General features: G+C 38.4%; 1 protein-coding gene across 2 annotated transcripts in view; it reads right to left on the bottom strand.

Annotated features, from left to right (window-relative positions):
• Window positions 1-17,487, bottom strand: part of EPHA6 (EPH receptor A6) — a 535,028-nt gene that overhangs the window by 133,771 nt on the left and 383,770 nt on the right. The window contains exons 7-8 of one of the 2 annotated variants that reach the window (XM_086763129.1): window positions 5,868-5,915; window positions 5,280-5,442 (exon numbers count right to left, since the gene is read on the bottom strand). In XM_086763129.1, the coding sequence (XP_086619255.1) occupies window positions 5,280-5,442; window positions 5,868-5,915 (211 nt within the window). The remainder of the gene's footprint in view (window positions 1-5,279; window positions 5,443-5,867; window positions 5,916-17,487) is intronic. The other variant, XM_086763139.1, reaches the window with a different exon arrangement.

Here is a 17,487-nt window from a genome sequence, read left to right as displayed (position 1 = left end):
AACCTTTACATTTTCCGAAGTGCTGTAGATCCTGTGCTTCAGTGAGCTGATGGGCTCCAATTTATGGGGGAACGTGGGAAAGGGAGGAAGCAATTGAAAAGCAATCTTAAAAAGGACTTTTAAAAGGGAAAAATAATGTCATTACTAGCATAAGAATGTAAAACGTTTTGGTATGCATTTGCTTGAAAAGCCTTCTTCCAAAATTAGCTTCCTGACCAGTGGATGAATGGAAAGCCTGTGCAAGTAGCTTGAAATCTGAACACGGATGTTGCTCTTGTTTAGGAAATGCAGAGAAAAAGTAAAGTCCCTGGGGCTTCTGGCACATTCAGTGAGGAAATCTGATAGGCCAAAGTAAAATTTGAAGAACAAATGCCTGAAAACATAAAACATGGTAAGGAAGTACTTTAAGATTGAAATGAGATATTCTGAGGTATGCAGTGCTAACTGCTATTGCTGAACACTAGGACCAGGCAAACATGCAGAGAGATCAAGAAAGACAGTTTCTAAATATGAGACATCTGCCTTTTCATTTGTTTGTTCATTTCATCGAGAAACTTAATTTACTATTGTCTAAACATCGAACATTCTAAGAAAAAAATTCTCCATTTTGCATCGGCAATTCCATACAGTTCTAAAAATCCTTGGGACAGCTTCTATTCTGTGGCATGAATTAGAGTATCTGCTTGAAGATATTGGACCTCTGTCAGAATCAATGATTCAGGACCTCTCTCTTGAGCTTTGGAGTTCTGGGGTCTAAATCACATCTGGTAGCAAATCCAAAATAGCATGATTTAAGGATGAAAAGTTAAAGATAGATTTTAGAAAAAAAAAGGAAAGATGTGGGAAGATGTGGGAAGAGTAGGAAGAATGTAAGGATTTGGCAGACCGGGCAATACAAGAAAGTCACCATCTGTGCCTATGGTAAAGAAATTAAAGAGTTTAATCAAGATCAGGGTTTCAGGCCAATTAATTTTTCATAGTTCTCAAATTTATAAAGTACCTAATACAGCATTCTATTAGAATTCATGAATTTTTTATTTTTTATTGTTAATATGATTTATTTGAAGCATACAAAGCTTCAAAATGTCTCACAATTGATGAATAAACATGTGTTCCATTACTTTTTTTATAACTTGTCTATCACTTTAAAGAAAAATCCTAATTTTGGATTTCTCACTTGTATTGGATTTGCATGGCACAGTTTTAGTAAAGGGGGGCTACAGAGGTGGCTTCTGTGAGAAGCTGCTAGACACTTCCCCCATGTCCAACAGAGCCAATACCAGCTGGCTTCAAGACAGACCCACCGCTGGCCAAGGCCGAGCTCACCAGTGATGGTGGCAGTGCCTCTGTCATAACATAGTTAAGAAGGGGAAAAAACTGTGCAACAGCAGCCAGAGAGAGGAGTGAGGAGATGTGAGAAAAAAACTCTGCAGACCCCAAGGTCAGTGAAGAAGGAGGGGGAGGATTAATACTGCTCTGGGCCAAGATTCCCCTGCAGCCCGTGGTGCAGCCCGTGGTGAGGCAGGCTGTCCCCCTGCAGCCCATGGAGGCCCACGGAGAAGCAGAGATCCACCTGCAGCCTGTGGAGGACCCCATGTCGGGTCAGGCAGATGCCCGAAGGAGGCTGTGACCCTGTGGGAAGCCTGCACTGCAGCAGTCTCTTCCTGAGGGACTGCAACCCGTGGAAGGGACTCACAGTGGAGAAGTCCATGGAGGACTTTCTCTTGTGGGAGAGACTGCAAGCTGGAGCAGGGGAGGCGTGTGAGAAGTCCTCCCTCCAAGGAGGAAGGAGCAATAGAAACAACGTCTGATGGACTGATCAGATGGACTTTCCCTGTACCCCTATGCCACTGTGGGGAGAGGAGGTATAGAATTCAGGAATGAAGTTAAGCCCAGGAAGAAGGGAGGGGTAGTGGGAAGGTGTTTCAAGACTTAGGTTTTATTTCTCATTACCCTTCTCTCATTCGAATAGTAATAAATTAGATTAATTTCCCCCAAGTCAAGTCTGTTTTGCCTGTGATGGCAACTGGTGAGTGATCTCTCCCTGTACTTATCTTGAGCCCCGAGCCTTCCTTTATATTTTTTGTCCCCTGTCCAGCTGAGGAGGTGGAGGGATAGAGCAGCTTTGGTGGGTACCTGGCATCCAGCCAGGGTCAACCCACCACAGTACTTTACAATGATTTATTAACAAATAATGTCATTATTCAAGCAAGGTAAATGAAATAACCTTGGATGTTCACCTGCAAATGGTCCTGGAATTCTTCTCTAGATGCTAAGTTAATGGCATGTGCAATTAGTAGAGAACAGAAAGATGTTATAAGCTTGTTATTAAACACTTGACTTGAAATATTTTTTTGTCATTTTTATGAAATTGTTGGTTGATAAATTTTCTGTTGACAACACAGACTTTTAAAAGACACTACTCTTTCCTGCCTTCTCAGGAAAACATTAACTTTATATAAAATCAATATAGCTCGCATTAAATTAATTAAAATCTGGCTAACTGAAAGATCACAAAAAGTAATTGCAAATGAGGAATTTTCACATTAACTTGTTTCTAATCGGTAGGGATGAAGGGAGCTGCAGTAGTCTGCCTTAGTCTAACATTATTTGATATCTTTCAGAATAATTGAGTATATAAATTAAAAAATAAAAAAAATTCAGCTGAGCTGCATACTGCTAGAGTAGTAAATGATGAAGACAGTTTCCTATAGAGCTAGACTTGGACTGGTTTGTGAGACAGTTGCATGCTAGCCAGAGCGAACTAACATTTACATGTACTGATATAACTATGCAGTCCAAGTCTCAACACAACCTTCCCCAATCCCTCCACCTAAATGTAGCTCAGTATCTTGGAACACAACAGCGCTGACAAAAATATTGCTATGTTCTACTTATTCATCTGTGTAAGACAATACTCTAGTTCAGGTAGCAAGTGCTTAGACCCATAAGTAAAAGAAAAATTAATTATAAGGAGGTAAGCAGTGTTAGGTCTACTTGCAGCATAACAAACATATTTAGTTTTCCAGTTCAGTTCAGCATCAGGTTCAGCTCTGATGTTATACTTCAAAAAGGATGTTAAAATTTTGGAGAGCTACAAAGTGATTCAGTGTTTGTAAAAACTGGGGTTTTTTTTAGAGTGAGAGAGAACATTTGTATCGCTTATCGTAAAGACAAAAGAATTCTTAAAAATGGCATACACACATTTAGATGAGGAAGAGATTTCTGATAGTATTTGGCTTTTTAATTTGTCAGAAAAGGGTCACAAGGTACAAGCTAAATACAAAAATTCAGGCTACAAATAAGGTTCAAATTATTACTTATAAGGCTTATGCACTGACACTTTCCACCTATAAATATGGTGAGTTCCCCACTACTGGAAGACTTTAAATGAGGACTATTTGTATACGGAAGATGTTACATTTCAATCTATCATCATTAGCCGTCTGGAAAAGTTACAGATTTACAGACATTTGGCCCATGTTACGAAAGGGGTACAAATGAATGACCATAATCATCTGCTATTGCCTTAAAATTTAGAATAGGCCAATTTTCAAAATAGTGCTGTGGGGAAATAAGATATTTGGAGAGTAACAAGGCATCATTTGACTGGTCACTGAGTACTACTTCCATTTGAAATAAATAATATTTATCAGTAGGCACTGACTCTGCTTTTTTCCCTTTGAAATCTAAAGCAGTACTGTATAAATATTTGAATAAGACCACAGTCCTTTGAACTACCCTTTTAATTAAACTGAAGTCTTTATCTAGCTCCAGGTACCATTTCAAACAGCGGCAGAAATTCTTTCAACCTCCATCTTAATTGATCATAAACAAAAACTCTTCTGTCTATATTTCCTTTCAATCACACAACAATTTATATTAGCAACAAATCAAATACTTTTAGTTAGGCATAAGCTTAAGCAATAGATGTTGGTAAACAGCAAATACATAATGTGTATTTATGTTTCACTATCAATATTCACACTGAGTGCTTAGATGTAATAGAGGTAATAAATGCTTAAGAGTTTTGTGAGCTCACCATGCAGCCCAAGAGCCAGTTGCGTTAGTGCAACTGAGAGGAGACGTGGGACTGGGAAGGAGTGAGTGGAATCTAGCTCCCAGGAGATGTTTTTTTATCAGCAGTGTCGATGACAGAAATATCACCACAGTCTTTCTGATTTAGATGAGCAAGTTTCATTCTCACAAACATGATGTAGGCTCATAGAGATTTAAATATAATTTCCTTTTGATAAGAGCTATGTCCCTAGGTGTCTAAAGCCTAGTATTTATTGCATCAAAAGATGCAGACAGGATCTACTGGAATTACTGAAAGCACCAAAGTGCTCCACTCCTATTCAAACCAATTGGCTTAAGTACTCAGAAAAATTTAAAAATTCCAATTAGGCAGTAAGAACTTGGAAATCTATCCATAAAACATTTTTGAAATAGAAGTTAAGAAGCAATGAAGATGGAACACAAACCCATGGGTACTCTTGAAAACACTTATATAGTTTTGAGTCTGTACTTTAGCTTAAGCAACTTGAATTCTAAAAAACTAATGAAAAACATGGTACACATAATTGGTTAATTAAAGTGATTTAATTAATTACTGTTTTAGTGTTGTATCTACTACACTAATTTTATCTCAAATGCTTGTAAATACCTTGTTTGTAGCTTCTTAGCACATGGAGGGCAATAGATGACTTAAATATAAAATTGTTCAGAGCATGAATATCATACATAGCATCAAATCTTTTTGCATATTCTGTAGGAATATGCAGGCTTTTTGCTTCTTACTGGCAAATATAGTAGGCTTACTGTTTGACAGAAATGCGTATAAAAGTTTTTTTTTTTTTTATCTGTAGAGTCTGGGAGCACTAACACCTGCAGAGAAAAGACTCCATCTCTGTGTTCTGGAAGCTTGCATACAGCTGCTGGACTTACATAGAGCCTGACTAATGGGATCTCTAACTGTCAAAAGGAAGGTTGTCTTTAAGCAAAGAAAGCACAGAATATCTCCAGTTGGAAGTGGCCCATAAGGAAATTTTGCAGGAGAAAATATTCTTTCAGCTGTAGTGTTGGTCCAAAATGTCTATTTCTTGTTATAAATTCAGAAGCGTGAGGGTGAGGCCTACTTGTTTTTCATCATACAGCAGTGGTCATTTTGTGACAAGCAGATGGTTTGGATTCAGCCATTGAAACTCCCAGTGTCTCACTGTTTTAGAATTAGATGCTGCTTCGATTGTATTTGATTTTTTTCCTTCAATGAAACTTACTTTCATCTCCAGTTTCAAATTCAAACTTCTGGCTATAGCCGCTGTATCCTGCTGCCGTCCTGACTCTGATATGAAATACATACTTGGTGGCTGGCTTGAGACCTGTGATGATAACACTCGGAGCCTTGGACCTTGTGGAGGAATAGCTGAGCTGCTCATGCTCCTGAGGGACAAAAGAGGGGAGAAATGATATCAAGTTGAGTCGTACAAGCTTTGCAAAGATTATACAGCAGAACTGAAGCTCCATATTCTTCTCATGAATGTAAAATGTGTTTAATAAAAGGAGGTGCAGGTATGGATTTCTGTACATTGATTTTGTGCTATAGTCATAATGTATGGTATGGCCTTGACTTAGCTTTCATTTTTTTTTGTCTTTAATCTTGCATATAAACACATCACATCTTTGTGACTTGGGTTAGTAATTATACTGTAGTCAAAACAATATGGAATTAGTACGACTACATTCACAGAAAATGGCAGCTAGAATGGCAGCTAATTATTTTTGCACAATGGACAAACTAGGAAGTCGGTAAATACTAGTAAGCTGTAAAATAAAGATGTGGGAGTATTCAAATACCCGCTACTCACTTCTACCCGCAGGTAGTGCCAAAATGCCGGCGCTATCCGTGGGTAGACCTGTGGGTAAAAGAAAATAAAAATTAACTTTTTCTTTAAAGTCTGTAAACTTCTAGTATGGTTCAACTGCTTCACTGCTGTTGAACTTAATTTCTCTTTCCAGGTAGCTGTAATGTAATCGTACATGAAATACCCTTTCACACTCTACAAGGAGAAGCACTTTCTGCAAATGGCCCCTGTTAATCTCCTAGCAGTTGATCCTGGACATCTGCTGAGAATTCCTGACTCTTACAGAGATCACTGATTATTATGGTCTGCAGATCACGGGGAATTATCACTGCAGACCACTACTAGCTGTAGTATGGAGACCAGCCTCATTGACTGCAGTGCAAAAACTAAGAGCTGCTTTGCTAGACATGTCATTGATGATACTTTTATGTCAGGGGGTGACTTACAAGATGAGAGCGTTTATTCTGTCATTAGTTACTGTCACTTGATAAATCAGTAACCTGTAATATTTTATACGGTGCCTTAAGGCTAGCTTTACTTCCTTGTAGCAAGATTTGTTTCCAAACTGACATATAAGCAGAAATGTCCTTGCCATGTACTTAACAATCCAACTGTGATACCTATAGGGCACTATATACATTTATTATACCAGGTAGTAATATTACAGTATGTATAAGTTATTCAAAGGGTGCTTCCAGCCTGTTAAGAAAGGAACAATCTGGTTCACAGAAGAGACATAACCAGGAGAAGAATAGGTTTCAATTAGATTCTGTTGGACTACTAACCTCTTCTGAGGAACAGACATATATTTTTCATATAAACCAAACAGTTTTATATTAAACATGCTGAGTCAACTTCAGCCATGGTATAGCAAAGTCACATTAGCACAGGGCAGCAGGTGTATCAGTATTCCCCCAGCAGGCATACAAGGAGATGGCGAAGAAAGCCAAATAAAAAAACAAATACACTAAAATAACCTAATGATTCTGTTAAGTGAAGGAGAAGGCAGGCAACAGTGACCAATATCTATAATAACTGCATTTATTGCTCACTTTAAACAGTGGAAATAATTTGAGAAATTATAGTAAGAGGAAGTGTTGATTTGTTCTACAATCTATTATTAAATTTTGAAACAGCAAGAAGCGTATATTTGAAATAGTAAGGCACAGTGTACATGTAATCTTATGGGTAGAGACTATGATTAATGTACAACTTCTATAATTATCTGATTTCTCTCAATTACTGGAAATGTTACAACTTCACTTTGAACACGTTAGTGGATTTTAGATATACTTTTTTTTAGAAACTTCAGAAAATATTTTCTTCTGACAGAAGGCCAACTTGTTAAAGTGATTTTTTTTTTTTAGTGATTAAGCTTGCTTCAACTTGAGAAATAGCATGCATGTGAGCAAAAAAGGTATAATAGGTTAATAGTCAGATTTGTAAGGAAATAGAAAACTCCTACACACACAGAGAAGTTTTCATACTACTTTATGGACATTTCACAAACATTCAGTGTGTCATGAATAACTAATTTATATTCTATAACCTTGTTATATATGCAACTTCCAAGGGCTTCCTTGGAAGGGAAGGACTTCCTTGGAGGTGTCATAACATAACATTTAACTTGGCCAGTATATACAAACTTGGAGAACATAAGACTTGAATTTATTTAGTAATGAAGCTGCCCAAAGAGACCAACTCTTTCAATACAAGCTAGCAACCAGCTCAAAATCCATCTAAGAATTAGGAAAAAAAAAGCACCTGATTTTGCATTATCCTAAGACTATACTGAATCATAGGTATGACTTAATGTTTGTGATCTTGCCTACTAAATACAGTATCAATACAAGACTGTTTCTGCATTTCAGTCTAAGTAAAGACATGATATCCAGTGAAGGAAAGATTCTGGGTATGTTCATTCAAGGTTATGTAAACAGCAAATGCTTGTTTTATACAGGTATTAGTGTACTTCAGTTCAAAGTTTTAGCGAGTACTATGTGCTCCATCTGTCATGGTCCAGACATAGATGGGCAGAAACTTTACACTCTGGAATGCTCTGGAAATTTTTATTTAGACCCTGTAACCTGTAAGATAAGGTGATGATCAGCACCTAAAGGATTTCACTGTAAGATGTAATAACTGCAATCCATTTCCTTTCCCCAGACCACCTTGCTGCTTGAAATCAAGTTCTAAGCATTTAAGAATTAACTGGTTTTTTTTTCTTCTGACCTGCTGGAGAGATTGCAGATATAAAGTTTCAGGATAATTTGATGGAATTGTAAAAAAAAAAAAAAGGTTCCTTCAGAGATGGATGCAATTGGAAATTTCGTCAAAAATCAGTGGAGACTCTTCAATATCCAATGACAAGATTTACTCCCTGAAGCCTGCAGAACAAGGCCAGTGGCAGCAAAGAACCAGGAATGACTTCTGAAAAAACCAATCTGAGCTATATCTGTTATGTTATATCTGTAATTACAGTCTAAATACTGCTTGGGTAAAATATAGCGTTTGGGATATAGCAGCTTCCTAACCAGGGATGTGGACAGACATTTCTAAAGTATAATTTATTATTTGTAGGTGGTCAAAGATAATGAGTGTGACAAGGACTGTGATGGTAACATTGAATCAATAAAATGGGTCCCTCTGCCTGTGTGGGCAGGCTGTGGCTAACAGCAGCTTCCTGAGGGGCAGCCATCTCTGCCTGTCCCTTCTGGGCAGTGGAAGGTATTTCGGTCACCTCCAAGGGTTTTCTGGCTTGCTGCCTCCTCACCGCCTGCCTAGGGTTGCCTTCAGGAGGCCCTGAGGGGTCCCATCTCCGTGTCCTCCCACCTCCTTTCTTCTTCCCTTTCTGCAGCCTCTTATGCCATCCATCATATAGTCTGAAAAATGATGTCTAGGAGTACACGATCATAAAAGTAATACCACTGCCATGTGGAAAAGGGAGTAGGATTTGTTATTGCAAGTGAAATAAAGGAAAGGGAACCTGTCACCTTGGTATGTTTGAGGAAAAAAAGCTTCAGAAGCCTGAACCTGAGGAGAAAGTTGCTCAAACTTGAGACAAAATGATTAATAGCTGTACACATTGTTTTATGTGAATGTTTCACACAAAGAAATCAGCCTTTTTGTACTGGATTCATACATAAGACAATTCTCCAAAGAGTGGATGCTTTGTCATTACTCCCTTCTCATGACAATGACAAGATCTACAGTCTACCTGGAAAGCCAGAGCTTTCCACAGAGAGATGCAATTTGAGGTTGATGGGGGTGGCTCTCAAGGCTGACCGCTCCTTCTGCCACGATCTTTCCCAGGAAGGCTGAACACAGTCTCAGAATAAAACAATACAATTCTAGTCTGCAGAGAAGTATGAGATGCTTTGTCTTATTCTTATCACAGGATAATATACACTTAATTTTACATGGATTCTGGGTTCAAAAAGTGCATTTTAAACTGCAGGTCTTAGATATATTCCCTAGATATTAGTGCATGCTTTCACCAGATCCTGACTTTATGTTGTGGCAAAATTTAGACATATATCAGCCCTCCTGCCATATATCCTATTTTCCATTGAAAGGAAGCATGGTTTTGTGGGCTAGAAGGAGCCACAATATGCTGTGTGATAGATCTCTGGCTTGGACAGTGACAGGACGAGGATCAATGGGAAATGACAAGGACTACATCTGTTCTGTATTTCTTGATCACTACAGAGGACCACTACAAAATTTGAAAAATAAAAGTTTCACTGATATGGCTCTATTTCCCACTGCATAAAAGCAGTAAGTGAATTGTTGGCCATTACATACAGCTTAGAGTTCATGTAAAAGAAGTGCAAGAAATTCTTTGATCCTTCACATTAGTATCAGAGCAGCATTTATGATTTTTAGAAGGCATAGGATTCACAAGAAGCAGTTTTGAGGACACAGATGCTGAGGGTTTAAACATAAGTTAAAGGAGTCTATCTAATACAATATCCTCATAAAACTACTAGTCAGAATCTGATATGAGGAAATTCATAAAACCTCTTCCATAGCGTACTGCAAATTTATCTTGGTGAAAATCTGTAATTAAAACATACATATAATCGAAATGACAAGTAATGCCAATGTTATTACACAATGTAATACAGTGCCTATAACTAGCTATCCAAGTTCAGCAGAATTATATTATGAACTTTGAAAATGCGATCTCTATTTCTAAGGAAATTGTATTTTTCTTATTGTCTGTGTGATTCTTCTTGTCAGTGGATTCAGTTCTGATTAGGAGAGACAGTGTTCACAAATCCATGACAGTTTGGTCTCTGCATGAACATGAACACCTTTCAGAATCAGACTCTTTCCTTTAGCCACCTCTCCAGGAGTATCTGAATCTATATCTATCCTAATTTCATACTTGGCTTTATAATAAATTTCATACTTGGCTTTATAATCAAGACATCTTTTCATATCTAAAGAAATAGATTGACTGAATGGAAATTACAATGGTATAACACTAGACAAACTGATTTAATGGAGTGGCAGTATCAGAGTATAGAAAATAACAAAAAGCTTTCTGCTTTTGTAATGCACCAGAATAGCTGGATCTGTCCCATCAACATATGCTGTAATGAAACACTTCCATCAGACTAAGTGATAGCTCTTCACTCACTGAAAGAAGCTCCTTTATTAATGAATGTTATATTCATTCAATATCCAGATGTTACATTATCATAATGAGCATTACCATTTTTCTCATATGCTCAAAAGAAAGAGGATTCCCTCTGATGACATTAACACCTGCAAACAAATAGATAAACCTCCACATGCCACACCTATGTGAACATGCTGCGCTCTAATTTTATTCCCACCTTTCTTCAAAGAGAAAGAGAACAGAAATGAAGACTTTGTACATATATGAAATATATGTACATTGTATATATGAAATAAAATATTGATAAAGACTAACCAAAATGTGATGATCTTTTATCAGTTTAGACTCATACTGCAAACAAAGAGTTTACATTCTGATACTATGGATGAGAAAAAGTAAATACAACTAAAAAATGTTAAGTGCCAAAAAAAATTAATGGAAACAAAAGTTGAAATGCAGAATTTTGCTTATAGTGCTCAAATAACCTTTAAAAGATTAACTTTACTAGTAAAGCACTGATAAAAATCCAGGTACTTTCAGTCATACAAGATTTGTCATCATTAATATTTTTAGTGGGAAAGAGAAACAAGGCTCTAATCAAAATAATATCAGTCCTTATTTCAGCAACTGAAAAAAAGTAACCAAATATAACTTTCTGTCATTTAGAATACATAACGGGAGCTACAGGAATTACCACTGTCTTGCAATTTATTTTGTGTCTAGCTTATTTTACGAATGACAATCAAGGTATTCAGTTCATGAAGTCCCATGAGTAACTGAAAAGCCTTCTTAAACTGACACTGGGGAAAGGGTTTTCAAAGGCTTCTTCCAGCTGAAAACATACTTATTGTGTACCTATAACTTCCAAACGTATGAGTGCAGAACGAATCCGGGGAGATAGTAACTGAATTTCGTATCAACTGCTAGCAAATACATTTTCTAGCTTATATCCATTGTCCTCCAACATGAAAGTTCTGTACTTAAGCCATATAATCCTGCTTAGCCTTTTCACAGTGCTATCACTTAACAGAAATAAATACTAATAGAGATTCCATCTATATACCACAGGGACCAGGTCTTTCTCCTGTGCACTAAAGCACAATGTCAAAGCTGAATAAGAACCACATTAAAGTACAGAAGATTCGGAGTTCCATGATTCAGACTGTATCAATGTTTAAATAAAATCACCAACAATAAAAAAGAATCTTTTACAAAACCATTTGGTCAATTTTTCCTCTTTCCTAGATACATCAGTTTGAAGGATATACACAATGTGACCTACGGAAGAAGCATCATTATTTTAGAGGAAAGACTACAATTCTGGAAGATTGAAATTTTTATTAATCATAGCTCTAGTCTGTCATGAAATGAAATCTCCAGTCTCTTCCTTACTTTTCTCATGGACTCAGCTATGATGGCACTGCAATACCTCCAGAGTCACCTGAATTTTAATGCTGTGATACACATTAGAATAAAACAGTAAGTAATTACTGCGTACAGTCAATACATGATTAATCAGTTCAAACTGAATCTACTGAAGGCAAGTAACAGCTAACTGTGGGGTTTGTACCTACTGTCTGTGTGTGCTTTCCAAATAACCCATAGTCCCCACAGCTCTAATTTATGGAAATTGCCTCTGATTTATACTACCTATACTCCTGTCAGAACTAATTTGTCCCTAATAATTCTCAAAAACTATTTTCTTTCTTTGCAACAAAATATTTCCATAATACAATTTCTGAATGCCTATTGCTCCTAGTCATATATCACTTCTCATCTTACATAGATTGTTGTAGATGAGGAGTATTTACACTGAAATCAGTGACACTAATTACACCTGGGAAACTCAAAGTCTGTCTTTGAAAGCTTCTTTAGATTTACTAACTTTGTGCATTATTTTATCTTAGAAGACTATTTTGACCTATAGTATATCTACTAACATGTATGCCAGCAGTAATATTTGGAAGATAACAGAGAAAAGACTCATAGGTTCAAAAAAGTGCTTCAGTAATTAACTGCTATCTAATTACAATATGATCAACAGGATTAGGTAAATTCTAATTGCAATATAAAGCAATAAGAAAAATTACAATAATAGAAATAGTAGAATCACAGAATCATAGAATGGTTAGGGTTGGAAGGGACCTTCAAAGGTCATCCAGTCCAACCCCCCTGCAAGGAGCAGGGACATCCCCAACTAGATCAAGTTGCTCAGAGCCTCATCCAACCTGGCCTTGAACGTTTCCAGGGATGGGGCTTCCACCACCTTTCTGGGCAACCTGTTCCAGTGTTCTACAACTCTCATTGTAAAAAAATTTTTCCTAATATCCAATCTAAATCTACCCCGCTCTATTTTGAAACCATTACCCCTCATCCTGTCACAACAGGCCCTACTGAACAGTATCTCCGCATCTTTGTTGTAGGCCCCCTTGAGGTACTGGAAGACCGCTATTAGGTCTCCCCGGAGCCTCCTCTTCTCCAGGCTGAACAGCCCCAACTCTCTCAGCCTGTCCTCATAAGAGAGGTGCTCCAGCCCTTTTATCATCTTTGTGGCCCTCCTCTGGACCTTCTCCAACTGGTCCATGTCCTTCTTGTGTTGGGGGCTCCAGAGCTGGACGCAGTACTCCAGGTGGGATCTCACCAGTGCAGAGTAGAGGGGGAGAATCACCTCCGTCGACCTGCTGGCCATGCTCCTCTTGATGCAGCCCAGGATGCAGTTGGGCCGCAAGAGCACATTGCCTGTTCACGTTAAGCTTCTCATCCACCAGCACTCCCAAGTCCTTCTCCTCAGGGCTGCTCTCAATCCATTCCCCGCCCAGCCTGTATTTGTGCCTGGGATTGCCATGACCCAGGTGCAGGACCTTGCACTTGGCCTGGTTGAACTTCATGAGGTTGGCACGGGCCCAGCTCTCCAGCCTGTCAAGGTCCCTCTGGATGGCATCCCTCCCTTCCAGCGTGTTGACGGCACCACACAACTTGGTGTCATCGGCGAACTTGCTGAGGGTGCACTCTATCCCACTGTCCATGTCGCCGACAAAGATGTTGAACAGGGCCGGGCCCAGCACGGACCCCTGAGGGATGCCACTCGTGACCGGTCTCCACTTGGATATCGAGCCATTGACCACCACTCTCTGAGTTTGGCCATCCAGCCAACTCCTTATCCACCGAGTGGTCCGTCCATCAAACCCATGTCTCTCTAGTTTAGAGAGAAGGATGTTGTGCGGGACAATGTCAGAAGCTTTGCACAAGTCCAGGCAGATGATATCCATTGCTCATCCCTTGTCCACCGATGCCGTCACCCCGTCATAGAAGGCCACCAAATTGGTCAGGCACGATCTGCCCTTGGTGAAGCCATGCTGGCTGTCTCCAACCACCTCCTTGCTCTCCATGTGCCTTAGCATGGTTTCCAGGAGAATCTGCTCCATGACCTTGCCAGGCACAGAGGTGAGGCTGACCGGCCTGTAGTTGCCCGCGTCCTCCTTGTTCCCCTTTTTAAAAATGGGGGTTATGTTCCCTCTTTTCCAGTCATCGGGAACCTCACCAGACCACTACAACTTCTCAAATACGATGGCCAGTGGCTTGGCAACTTCATCCGCCAGTTCCCTCAGGACCCGCGGATGGATCTCATCAGGTCCCATGGACTTGTGCACCTTCAAGTTCCTCAGATGATCCCGAACCTGCTCTTCGAGTACAGAATACTCAAATAGTTTTTCTTATTAAAAGTACTTCCTAAAAATCTTGTACTTTTAGTTTCCAGCTGATAGCAAATTTAAAGACATTTAGAAAAGTGATTACAAAGATGTGGGGACCAATCCAAACTAAGATGAAAACTCTTGCCAGGAAAAAGTAGGGTCATAGAGAAAATTGCCAATGGCTCTAGTATTTGCTTCCAAGAAGAAACCTGCAGCATTTTAGGGCATCAGTCACTTCAGGTTGTAATCTTCTCCCCTCCCTTCTTGACCTGCCTTGTGATTAATCTGAGATGTAGCAGTTTGGGGAGCTGAAATACTAAAGCGTGCTTTACCTGTTCGACCTTTCAATATTTTATATTTTGATTGCTTGTCAGTCAGCTCATCACTTTATGTATGGAGAAAGTGAAGCTGTCAACAAGAAAAGGGGAAGAACAGATAACCAATCATAAAGAAAATATGGAAAGGTCAAAACCCAGCCAAACCTCCTTTTAATTGGACTATACACCTGCAAAGGCAGAAATGAGTTGATGTGAGGCAAACCATGAAGATGAGAAAATTAAATGAGGAGAGATGAGGACAGGGTGACTCTAAAAGGTCACCTAGTCCAACTCTGGAGGTTGGATTACATGACCTTTAAAGATCTCTTCCAGCCCAAACTATTCTATAATTCTAAAACAGTGGTAACATTCTCGCCAGCACAATGAGGTGAGAGGTGGGCAGAGCAAAAGCTGCGTGGTTAACATGGTGGGCCAAACGGGAGCACCCGGTGTGAAGGCAGCAGAGAGGACACTGCTAATCATACCGACAAAGAGATTAAATTGAAAGGAATAAAAAGAGGCTTATGCCTTAAGTTGGTGAAGCAACAGGGTGCAAATCAGAATATAATAAGGGGAGCAGGGGGTCATTACTTGAATTGTAAGATAAGTGCAGAGATTAAACTCCATCTTTCTAGCAGTTATGAACTACTCTGATAACATTTGTTTTCTAATTAAAAATATTTACCAGTGAAAATCTCTGCACCAGTATCTCCATGAGTCTTTCTAACTTCAGCACATAAAAATGTCAGCCTCTGCAGTTGTCCCTGAAGATTTTTCTTATTTTTTTTTTACCCATTTTAATTTTCTTTTCCTCTGCACCGTCTTTTCCTGTTGGAAAGAAGCAAAGAGCTACTGCAAGCATGAACTAACTTCCTAATGCTAAAGATCAACTCAACTAGTCTTCAAAAGTATTGCTGTCATCTTTGGACAGTAAAGCACAGTTTCCTCTGAGATACTTAACATTAAGGTGTACTTCATAGACAGTATTGACAGCTTAGCTTTCCAGTAAAACAGAAAACTTACTGAACTTCATAATGAGGTAATAGACCATCTGACAAATAGATCTCAACAGATCTCAACAGGAAACAGATGAAGATTGGAAGCCTTCTGTGACTTACGTTGTTGTGAAACAAGCCCAGACAACTATGTCCCTACAGCCAGTAGGCTATTCTCTAGTTATTAATTTGGTATATGAGTGACAGTTCAAATTTCTGAATCATGTCCCATATAGGCCACTGCAGTCTTGAGATGCCATATTAGAAATACAAGTTCCCTCTCCCTATGCTCACCTTTAACATTCCCCCAGAGTCCAGCAATCTACAGATTAGTGGGTTTCAGAATTAACTAAATGTGTCTCATTAGGTTTTGCAGCTCATGGACTTTTCTTCCATGAATTTACTTAATTATTTTTTTTGAACCAGTTTTGCTTGTGGCTTCCAAAACATCCTTAGGCAATAGGTTTAATTACAAACTGTTTTTTAAAAATACTGGGTTTTTTGTTGTTTTAAGCTGCTTCCTGATGATGTCATTGAATATACTCTATTTCTTCGTCTATAATAGTAAATAATCAAGAATAACAGTGATTTGTTCAGTCAAACTCATCATATCTCTGTGTTTCATAGGAACAGTACTTCTAGTTAAAGATGGAAGTAGGTCGCGGTATAATGAAATTTTTTAATTGAAAATGCCAAGACCCTGGAGGAAAGATAAGAAAAAGGGACAACTCAATTCATGGGATGTAAAAAACCTGTAACATAAAAAGCCACAGTCCAAACATCAGAAGGTCTCTAAGTTGCTGAGATAAATGTCAGTAATCTTCTCACGTCTAGCATTACCAGCATTGGTAAAATCACAATACTGCTGTACACACAAAACTGCTGCATTCCCTCATGACAGAACCCAGAATTCTCGTTCCTCTATTTCACATTGAAATGTGAACACATTTTTAACGTAAGGAAGTACCTTACAAATGAAGGAGAATTTCAGTACAATAGCAATGATCCAATTTTTCAGAAGACTTCTACAATGATGGTGACAGACTATAATGCAACGTAGCCAATGCTCTATTCTGACAAAGAAAAAGAACAACATATTTCCAAAGCTGTGAAATTTAAACGAATTTACTGATCCCAAAAATGTAGTACAGCACTGAGTCAGCTATACAAAACTCATCTCTAATGGTGCTGATGATAAAAACTATTTAATTTACCTAATTTCAGAATCCCTACAACATCCAGGATTTTGACGAGGGTCCCTGTCCTGTGCTGGACATTTTGTCAGGTTTGTAAGATTTCACAGGAAATCAGCTGTGTGTAATTTATGCATTTTTACAAATGCTCTTGTGAAAACTACATACTATATTAAAAACCTCTTGAGGCAACAAGCCTTTCCAGCTCCTTTTTACAATGTTTTTCAGCCTTTTGGGGATGTAGGACAGGTAGAGTAACTGGGCTGATTTTAAGATTGGTTTGAGCCTATGTAGAATATTCTACATAACTATCTTTTATTCTTAGAAGAGCAGACTGATGCACACTTTTCTGTTTAACTTTGCTACTGAATGTTTCCTACCTGGCAAATACATAAAAGACCCTTATTGTTATACAACAGCTTGGAAACGAGCCATACTTAAAGTAAAACTATGCGTAATTATTTAGATGGTTCACAGACACACATAAGAGAGATATTAGCTGTGGTTCAGTGGTATTAATAAAGCTATCTGTTTTATTTAAGTAAGCAAAAGATCTACTTTTATAGACAGAATGGATTCAGATTGCTATTATGAATCTGGAATAACTGACTGCAGTCATTAGGATTAATTTAAATCTACATGAATTTTATATGCTAATGAGTATTTCGCATGCTAACTTTGTTTTTTGGGTATACAGTTCTTTGGGACAGTTATTTTCCTTTTCAGAGAAAGTCAGGACTTAAAAATATAGAATAATGTTGAAAATATGAATACAGATTTCAACACCACCCAACAAAAA

Source organism: Chlamydotis macqueenii, chromosome 1, assembly GCF_036417535.1.
Source record: "Chlamydotis macqueenii isolate bChlMac1 chromosome 1, bChlMac1.mat, whole genome shotgun sequence".
Classification (NCBI taxonomy): domain Eukaryota; kingdom Metazoa; phylum Chordata; class Aves; order Otidiformes; family Otididae; genus Chlamydotis; species Chlamydotis macqueenii.
Note: the sequence above shows the minus strand (reverse complement) of the source record. Positions and strands in the feature narration are given on the sequence as shown.